General features: G+C 40.7%; 1 protein-coding gene across 1 annotated transcript in view; it reads right to left on the bottom strand.

Annotated features, from left to right (window-relative positions):
- The window catches only part of LOC140338910 (uncharacterized), a 24,883-nt gene extending 22,695 nt beyond the window's left edge, over positions 1-2,188 (bottom strand). The window contains exons 1-5 of the mRNA XM_072423227.1: positions 1,811-2,188; positions 1,606-1,700; positions 1,368-1,491; positions 1,108-1,199; positions 764-902 (exon numbers count right to left, since the gene is read on the bottom strand). Of these exons, the coding sequence (XP_072279328.1) occupies positions 764-902; positions 1,108-1,199; positions 1,368-1,491; positions 1,606-1,700; positions 1,811-1,964 (604 nt within the window). The 5' untranslated portion in view covers positions 1,965-2,188. The remainder of the gene's footprint in view (positions 1-763; positions 903-1,107; positions 1,200-1,367; positions 1,492-1,605; positions 1,701-1,810) is intronic.
- Positions 2,189-10,390: the final 8,202 nt, after the last annotated feature.

Genomic DNA, 10,390 nt, shown 5'->3' with positions numbered 1-10,390 from the left:
GTTATATTGAGGAATGGAGATGGACCTTTCATATGGTGTACGGTATCCCTTCTGATTTGTTGGGGACATGATGTTATACTGAGGAATGGAGGTGGACCTTTCATATGGTGTACAGTGTCTCCTCTGCATGTGGGGGAAGCCATGTATCACTCAAAGGGGAAGAACTTCCTCCAGAGTGACCTCATGATTCCAGAACCAGCCAACCCTTCCATCGTAGGTCACCGCCTTGAGCCTGCAATGCCCAGTGCGCCCCCAAGCGAGGTCCTTCTCCTGACCCCGCTGAGTGGTGCACCGGCCAGAGCCGCAGACCACCGCTGGTCTCTGTGCTCTCGTGGCCCACCTGTCAGACAGCTGGACCGCAGGGTTAGGGACCCCTGGTGTACAGTATCTCCTATTCTTTTGTTAGGGACATGAAGTTACATTGAGGAATGAAGATCGCCTTTACATATGGTGTACAGTATTTCTTCTCATTTGCTACTAAAACTGATCATGGTGTGGGTACATTGATGACATACTAATTGCCAGGGTTTAAAGTACTTTTTACATTTTTCCTTAAGTTAATGAAAAAAAAAACATTTATGTTGCATGCAAATGGTTCTTTGTATATTGTTTCTGTAACAGCAATTATTTTGTAGTAAACTGGGTTAAACTTAATAAAAGGCAGACTTTTATAATCCTGATAAATTACATTTTTTTATACCCCTATACTGTATGTAAAAAATTTTTTTGAATTGTTTCTACATTTAGTGTTTTTTTTACTTACTTGTGTTGATATAAAGAGAACTTTTCTCAGGTTTACTTTTTATAATCATCTCCCCATCCTCTGCAGACTGCAGATCTCTGCTCACCAATTTATCTTCTTCCTCTATAACTTTAACCTTGATGTCTTTTAGCTCTTCAACCTAAACCCCAAAGATGATGAAATTCATTTTATGAAAAGCAACAAGAGATTACATAAAAAGTCTTTTCGTAGTTGAGTATATTTTTTAGGCCTTCATATCTTCCAGATAATGGGGAGGCCTGAAATATTCCTGTGTGGAATTCCTGGGAATTTTAGAGAACAGGGACAACTCTCTTGTGGGTAATTGGGCCCTCAGCATTACCTACCTGGCAATGGATCTCCTGATCTTCCTGTGTTGAACCTTGGGAATATAGAGGATGGGGACAGCTGCCTGGTGGGTTCTCATTACTGGATCCATCTATAGGAAACACACACACTGACTGAATACATTCATGGTGATGTGAGGAACTGCTGATTCTCCTTCAAGAGCCTTCTAGAGAACATTTTACCCAACAGTGTGAAGGTCCACAGATCCTCAACCATCATTCCACATACCAAAGCAGTTTACTTACTTTTCATTTCTCACCTGTGCTGATATCTGGAGATGGTTCCTCTTGTTTGATTGTTGTTTGATTGTCACCATAATCTATCACACACACCTCCTCCTTCTCTTCCTTAACCTCAACTTTTATATCCATATGTTTTTCACACTGAAGCAACAAAAAAAAAAAAACATCCTTAAAATGTGAATACCAAGATGCTAAGACTACAAAAAAAGTATAATCTCATACAGTCTGGATTTACTTAGCATTCTACCCATTTACCTGATCATAGTGAAGGGGAAGATCTTCCCGTGCAGAATCCTGGGAATACAGAGGACGAGGACATCTCTCTGGTGGGTTCCCATTACTGGATCCATCTGTAGGAAACACACACACTGACTGAATACATTGTCTCTATGTGTTTATCAGATGATGGGGGATCTATCCTCCGTACTGCTCTCTCCTTTACAATAAAGTCTCCTCTTACCCGGTGATGTGAGGGTCTGGTGGTCCTCCATCATGATGTCCTTGTAGAGATCCTTGTGTCCTTCTAAATACTCCCACTCCTCCATGGAGAAATATACAGTGACATCCTGACACCTTATGGGAACCTGACACACAATGATACAGTCCCAAGGCATTTTGTTGGATAAATGGCTCTATATGAGGTTGTATCCATGTACATTATAACATATACAATTTAACATATAGTTACAAAATGCACAAGTGTGTGTTTTAGCAACTGGGGTAAATAAAAGATTTGGATATGACAGAAAAAGGAGTGTAAATAAATAAAGAAAAGAAACCTCTTTTACTTCTGCTGCCAATTCCAGCAATGTTTCTTCTCCAGTTGTTTCCTCTGGAAATTCTTATTTATTTGTGACATCACTTCCTGTCTTTACCTGACATCACTTCCTCTCATGGCCCCTAGGTTAGCCCGCCATCTTGTGTTAACAATGAATACTGCAGGTAAGTTGTTTTATCATTCTGCTAGTTCTGTTACTTTATTATGTTATATTTAAAGATTATAGGAATAGCATAGAGCACAAGGGGGGAGCAAAGAAAGAGGTTTTGAGGCTCAAGAGTCTTGTGTCAAAGTATGAATGTATTAGTACATATTCACTTTATATATAACAAAGTCATACAAATACATAGTTCAAGTTAACATACCATGTTATATTTGTTTCACCTATTTCTGTTATAAGTCACAGAAATAGGGTAATTTACTAGACATATTATTGCTAGCGTGGACAATAGACAACAGAGAATGTATATGAGGAATAAGAAAAAATGATAAGACCGTGTTTTCCACGTATAAGTCCCCGACGCGTTTCGCCCAGATTAGGCTTACTCAGGGGTACATGACTTTATACGATAAAGATGAAAATGGTTTTATTAAAAAGTTAAAACTGGACTTTCGGGGGCAGCGCAGAACTAGGTGGCCACACTGAAACACAGCTCCCGCCAGCTCGATTATTAGCATCTGCCATCCGTGCTCTGGTGTTTTTTTTAAAACCCCAGAACAGCAAGAAACCAAGTGCAGGAGCTGACTGCAGGTGGAAGCAGGTTCCATTTGTAGGCCTGCTCCCCACCCCACTGCCCGGAGTTGGAGCTCCTGACCTGGCCGTGTGGTACCTGGCGGCCATCTTGGAGGACACTTCACGAGGCTGCAGAGGAGAAAAGAATACATTGCCGCTCCTGTACTAGCTTCAGGGAAAGAATCCCTGGAAACTAATAGGACTCCTTGTTGCCCCACCAGCAGGAACACTCTTTTGGAAGAAAAGACCCCTGGTGAGTCTAAGTCGTGTAGTGCATTTGTCCTCCCCCGGTTGGATGATCTGCAAAAAAGCTGTGGTTTGGAGCATATATACAAAGTGAATGATTCCCCCTGTTTGCATCCTGCAGAATCTATTTTGGATGGGGTGTGTATGTGCATAGGAATATCCTTAATTATATTCCTGACAATTTTTCACTTTGATCCGGAGCACGCTTTGTTACCCTGAAGTTACTACAAAACACCAACCCTGGAAAACTTTATGTGAAAATCAAATCCTTTCCAATCATGCAAACAGTATACCTAAAACAAAGGGGAAAGCTTTGCAGAAGCCCACACCGGCATCCCCCACTCTTCTTCAGGATCCCCCAAAATGTCATTGCCACTAACCCTCCAAGATTTTTCCTCTGCCATGATTGAAGCGGCATGCCCCTTTCAACCGAGCGGCTCTACTGCCAGGGAAGTCGCCTACTTACTTCTACCATACTTTGATAAGAAGTTTGAATCATTTCACCTAGCTATTGAAACAACAACTACAAGAATTGTGGACCTGGAAGAAAGGGTCAGCGATCTGGAGGACCAACTCCTTGAGTCGCAAGGTAAACTACCTATGCAATCCAACTAATTAGCATCTATGGCAGAGAAAGTCGAAGATCTAGAGAACCACAACAGGAAATACTACTTGCGTTTTATTGGTACCCCAGAAACATTATAAGGGCCTGGATCTCCAAAAAATATATCTGTTGATCTTATACTAAGCCTTAACTGCCCCTGACTGCTAGGGCATTTGAGAGGGTACACAGGATTGGCCCTGACCATCCATCAGCAGTTTACAAACCAACACCAGTCATTGCCAAATTCTTTCATGGTTTGGACAAGGACACAGTACTTGGGGCCTACCTTATACAACGAGAGCTTAAAAATTTTAATTTGCAAGACTTCTCCGCCGCCGTTGCTCAAAAAAGAAAATTGTTTACTCCTGTTTGCTGTTGCCTAGTGGAATCGGGAACGTGGTTCGCCTTGAACCCGGCCAAATTGACTTAGGCAGGGGAAACCAAGATGTTTGATTACCCAAATTTGGCCATGAGTTTTTTGCAGCAACAAGATCAAACTCCGCCTTAATAATGCGGGTTCATCTAAGCTTCACTGTGGAAAGTTCTGTGTATTAGTTATTCATGCTACTATTATTATGTCTGTTTGGTTTGATGCCAATTACGGAGCACCTAACCCGTATTGGTTTGATTGTTTAAGTCAATTTGCAATTTGTTACTTTGTGCAATATGTTTTGGAATGTTTTGAATGTTTTTTCACTGGATACCTTTACATTGGTAATTGAAAGTTTCTAAATATATATGTCTTGCCCTCTGACCAAGCTACAAAAGCAGAGCATATTAATTGACAAGGTAAAAATAGGGAAAGACACAAAATGTTTGGTATTGTTTATTTCGAATTGTTCAGCGGCCTGGCTGTATAAATTTGGAACCATTTCTTTATTTCTTGGGAAAATTTTTGACAGTAGAATTTTGTTGTAATGGGTAGATCCCAAATGGTTGTTTGTTAGGATTTGATTCAGAGGGGTTTTGGCTTGATTGGAAAAATTGGGATCATACATGAGTATACTATTTTTCTAGAATTAGGGCTGTAAATACTTCAGAATTAAATACATCCCAACCTAAGTCCACTCCTCTCTATTCTAAATTTATTATTCTGGAATGTGGCGGGACTATAGTCCACAAAAGCAGTGGAAAGTGCTAATACACCTGAAGCGTAAATCTAATGGGAACAATTTATTCATTATGTCCCATATACTGTATGCACCTTCTGGTAACTTCTCATCATTTTAACGCAGCATACTTCAAAAAATTTTGGAGGGAAATTACCCTTACCTCATTATGGTAGAAAAATTAAATTTAATGGAAAACTTATTGGACAGATCTACCACTGCTAACACTGGTATTGCCCCTCCATGAGAATTTCATAATTTAATGGCCCAAACTGGACCCCTGGAGACTTCTCAATCCCACTGAAAGGAGTTATACATGCTACTCCAAGGCACTCGTCTCCTTTTCCAGGATATATCTTATATTGGTGGAGGAGTCCCTTTTTCTTCTCAAGTGATCCTCGCATCAATTGCAGAATTTACCCTATCGGACCACGCCCCTGTTCGATTGATCCTTGCACTCCCGGAACCTTTCCAAACTACCAGGTTTTGGAGATTCCCCAATTATCACCTGATTTGATTAATATGGTCAAATGTCAATGGGCAAACAGTTTAGATGACACTTGGAACACTGGGACACTTCTGTTCTTATTATAGAATTATAATTATAGAGTAGTATATAAATATTAGAGTATTATAGATTTCTTTAGGCGTAAAGAATACCACAATATATTGAGTTACAGGACAAAGTAAATAAAGCCTAACTAAAAAAAACGGAACCACTGAAGCAGGCCTGGCAAAACGCAACTAAATGTTATAATGCGCATGTAGCTGCTAAAGTAGAGACCACATCTCATTTTTTGAAATATAAATTCTATAGATGGGGTACCAAAGTGGGTTCCGTACTGGCAAAACCACCACAATCCAAAAGATTTATTCTGCAACTTAAAGACCCCCAAAGATCGGCTATACAGTTAGCTCAGGACAGAATCTGCCATATAGTCGAAGAATTTTACAAACAGGTCTACACAGCACAACCTCCATGCCCAAACCTTTTGAATGACCTTCTACAGAAAGCCGTGCTACCTAAACTATCCTCGGATCACATGGAGCTAATAAATAGGCCCATAGCTGCCGAGGAATTTCAAAAAGCCATCAAATCAATCACAAACCCTAAAACTCCTGGCCTTGACGGGGACACTGCAGAATTTTATAAATTGATTATTAAGGAAATTTCCCCTCTTCTAACGGAAGTGTATAACTCCATATTACCACAAATCACACCCTTCCCTGATTCTATTTTTTATCCTAAGGAGGGTAGAGACCCGCTGTTAGTCTCATCTTATAGACCAATCTCCCTACTCCACTGCGATTATAAGATACTAGCCAAAATAATGGCTAATAGATTGCAATGTTTTTTACCATCGCTACTTACTGCGCACCAATTGGGCTTTGTAAAAGGGAAATACTTCACGTTAGGGGTGCGTTCTGCAATAGCAGCGGCTAGGCTAAACTCCCCCAAATCTATGTTATTAGGTCTAGATCCTGAGAAGGATCTTGATAGAGTGGAGTGGCCTTTACTGTATGTAATTTTGGCACAGCGTGCATTTGGTATGTAATGCGCCTGGGCACACAAACCACAGCCAACTCCAAATATCCTTTTATCAAGTCAAGACAAGGGTTATTTACAGATGTTAAGTCCGATAGGCGTAGTACAGGAGGGTAAGGCAAAGGCAGGTCAGGAACAATCCGAGGTCAGGGCAGGCAGCAGACAAGAGTGGTCACAAACAATCCGAGATCAAGGCAGGCAGAGTTCAGGCAAGAGTCAGGTTTCAGACCAGGTCACTATGGGAATGACAAACTGGATTAACATAAACCAGCACAAAGGAAGCACCCAGGTGTTAACAGAGGCTTATAGCGGGCAATGGTGGTTAGGACAGGTTCTCCTTAAATGGCCAGAGTGACCAATGACCTTGCGCCACCTGGGGCCATTTGATGGGAGGGTAACTGAATCGATTGGCCACAGGGAATTCAAACTATGTCCCACCCCGCGGTGAAGCAGCCGAGTGCCGGGCCCTCGGGGGTACAAGAGGCACGCGTGGTAGTGCGCGCACCTCTTTCCACAAAACCCCTGGAACGTGCCCTACTTTGCACCTCCACAGGAGTGCTGAGAACAGGACTTTCAGTGATCACATCCCGTCACATCGGATCCCTCCGCCTGCAGAGAGAGGCATGCTGCGAGCATGGCAGCAGCCTCGGCCATGCTGCCTGCTGCAGCGCCGTCTCCCTCTGCGGCTGTGATCCCCAGGGTATTTATAACTCACGGGTAACAAAACTTTTTATAAATGGTAACTTATCAGCCTCGGTGTCTTTGTTCAGAGGGAGCCGCCAGGGATGCCGGTTAACCCCCATTTTGTTCAGTCTTGCACTGGACCTCCTATTGCGCCTTCTAAAACCTTTGATGAATTTTGAAGACATTCAGATAAATAAAGTGGTTAAATTAATGGCCTTTGTGGACAACCTGCAAGAGAGTTTGCCGGCGGTCACTGACCTGTTACAACAATATGGAACCATATCATGCTATGCAATACATTTTCGATAAATGAAAGGCACTATATCTAAATATACTAGGCCCAATTGGAGCCACCAATACCCATTTGTTTGGTGCAAACACAAACTGAAATATTTGGGTGTTATGATACCTAAATATCCCTCTAGGCTTTACCATTCCAATATCCCCCTCCTCTGGAGATCTGTTAAAGAGCAATTACAAAAATGAGCCAAATTGCAGCTTTCATATGTAGGACGCATAAACCTAAATAAAATGATTATATGCTCAAGAATTTTCTTTATACTGTAAATGTTACCAATTTTTTAATACACAGACAGATCTTTTCCGGTTATTGGGCAGGAAAGAAAGCAAGACTGGCAATGTGCATACTCCAACAACCTGTTACACATGGAGGCCTTAATTTTCCAAATATTGAATGATATAATTGGACAACCATTTCCAGGTATATTAGAGACTGGGTACACAGCACTGCTGGGTATGCTAATGTTTCATTAGAGCAACAATTGCTCCCAGAGAATCCTTTACTTCCTGCATATGCATAGAGAATTACTCCCCCCAGAGGTTATTATTAACCCCCTAACCGCTAAACCCGTAATTTCTCGCACTAAATATTTTTGCTCTTTTGGATAACCCCGTATTTTTTCGCCTACACTAAAATCCCCACTTACCTGGTTAATAATAATAATAATAATATTAAGCAGGATTTATATAGCGCCAACATAACATGCAGCACTGTATATTAAATAGAGGATGCAAATGACAGTTGAACACAGACAGTGACACAGGAGGAGGAGAGGACCCTGCCCCGAAGAGCTTACAATCTAGGAGGTAGGGGACGTATCACACAATGGGAGGGGAGATATGTAGTGCTGGGAAGTAGTGATGGTTTGAAAAAATAGGTTGTTCAAAATCCTTTAATATATTCGTGCTGGTATTTCTGGCTCAAAAAAATGATGTATTACCATACTTTGATAGAGCTTGGAAGGTACTATCTTCATCAATGTATAGGGAAATGACCTTGAAACTTTATCACTCCCCATATATTTCACTTATGCGTTCATACCAAATGTCTAAAATGTGGTGTCTTGGAGGCAAAACTTTTCCATATGCCGTGGGATTTTTTTTTAGGCATGTAGCGTGGTATACTCTTCACAATTTGGTAAACTATTTCTCATTATTTCCCAAATGGGCAATCTTTGGTGAAATGTCGTCCCACGGCACAAAGGTGGCCAAAGGCTGCAGGAAACAATTCTTCATAACTGGATTACAGCAAACCCCCTTACTCACTGACTGTTTTTGGAAAAATGGTTTGTTTTTTAAGATTGGAGATGGAGGCATGGGTTGAGGGTTTTTTTGGAGTCTGGGAATCATACATACCCGTGTTTCCCCGAAAATAAGACACTGTCTTATATTTTTTTTGGCCCCCAAAAGCACACTAGGTCTTATTTTCGGGGTAGGTCTTATATTAGGGCAGGTTTACAAAATAGTGCTAGGTCTTACTTTCGGGGTAGGTCTTATTTTCGGGGAAACAGGGTAGCTTTGTATAGACATGAGAAAGAAAGTTCCTGCAACGTTTGAACAAACTGTGTGGTCGTCTTTTGGACAACGATCCTCCAATTGTATGCTGATTTTTAGACAAGTTTGATTCCCCAACCGTTACAATTTGTAATGCTAGCCATACTTGATTGAAGTTTGGTCAACTAATGATTCCATTGTTTGTAATATTTGTTATGCGGCAACTCTACTGTATTTGTTATGTGTTGTTCTGTATTATCTTCCCTTAAAACTAATAAAAAAAATCTTTAAAAAAAGTTAAAACTTTAGAAACAAAAATAAAGATTGACATAATAGAATATAAGGTTTGTACAGTACATTTTACAAAGATTATACCACAAACATAATACTGTAATAGTTTCTTAATTCTTTTTATATCTGTTCACCCGAACATTGATGTACAAAACCATACCCTATACAAATGATTTCTGCACAGATCTGACCTCCGATTGTAACGTTCCCTGTTGTTGGGTATACATGGTGGAGATGTATAGTTATAGTATGATATAGTAAGTATTATAGTTTTGTGTTTGAGGCTCTCCATATTTACCAGGTCCACCCTACATGGGCCGACATTCTCATCACACAAAATCTTCTCCATACTGATTTATTCAAACTGTGTAAATGGAACCATAGCTCTGATGTCTATCAAGACTTCCTTTAAGCCTAAAACATTTCCCACATTCTAAACATAAAAATAGGCCCTCACCAGTAATAATGTTCTGGTGGGGTGCAAGGCATACTTTCCTAGCAAAGCACTCGGAACAATTAAAACGGCGTTCCCCGCTGTGAATTCTTTGGTGTTAAATCAGTAGTGCTCTTTGAAACAAATATTTTCCACACTGAATCCGAAAAGGGACATTCACCTGTGGGGCTTCTCTGGTGGGCAGCAAGATCTCCTTTGTGAATGAAACACTTTCCACACACTGAACACGAGAATGGACGCTCACCTTCTAACTGAAAGATTTCCCGCAGTGTGAACATGAAAAAAGCTCATCTGTATGAATTTTTTGGTGAGCAGCAAGATATTCCCTCCTAGAGAAACATTTTCCACACTCTGAACAAGAAAAGGAAAATTCCCTTATATGAATTCTCTGGTGTGTCATGAGTACAATTTTCTGGGTAAAACATTTCCCACAATCTGAACATGAAAACGGCCGTTTTGAGGAAAACATTTCCCACATTCCAAACATGGAAAAAGTTGCGTATGTGTATTCTTTGATGTAAAAGAAAATATCCTTTCTAGGGGAAACATTTCCCACAAACTGAACATGAATATAGATGCTGAGCTGTGTGATTTCTTTGGTGTCCCTTAAGTGCTTTGTTGTCATTGAAAGATTTTCCACACACCGAACTCGACCTCTCCCTTGAGTCATGGCTTATAGAAGACTGTTTAATATTAGATGGATCTGATAGTGTCTCTTTATTGTGGGATCTTATCTGGAGATCTGAAGTAACAGTATGTGATTGGTCACAAGATTCCTCAGGATTGGAGGAATCCATTGAT

Source organism: Pyxicephalus adspersus, chromosome 10 (genome assembly GCF_032062135.1).
Source record: "Pyxicephalus adspersus chromosome 10, UCB_Pads_2.0, whole genome shotgun sequence".
Lineage (NCBI taxonomy): Eukaryota > Metazoa > Chordata > Amphibia > Anura > Pyxicephalidae > Pyxicephalus > Pyxicephalus adspersus.
The sequence above is the reverse complement of the archived record's forward strand: the minus strand, read 5'-3'. Positions and strand labels throughout refer to the sequence as shown.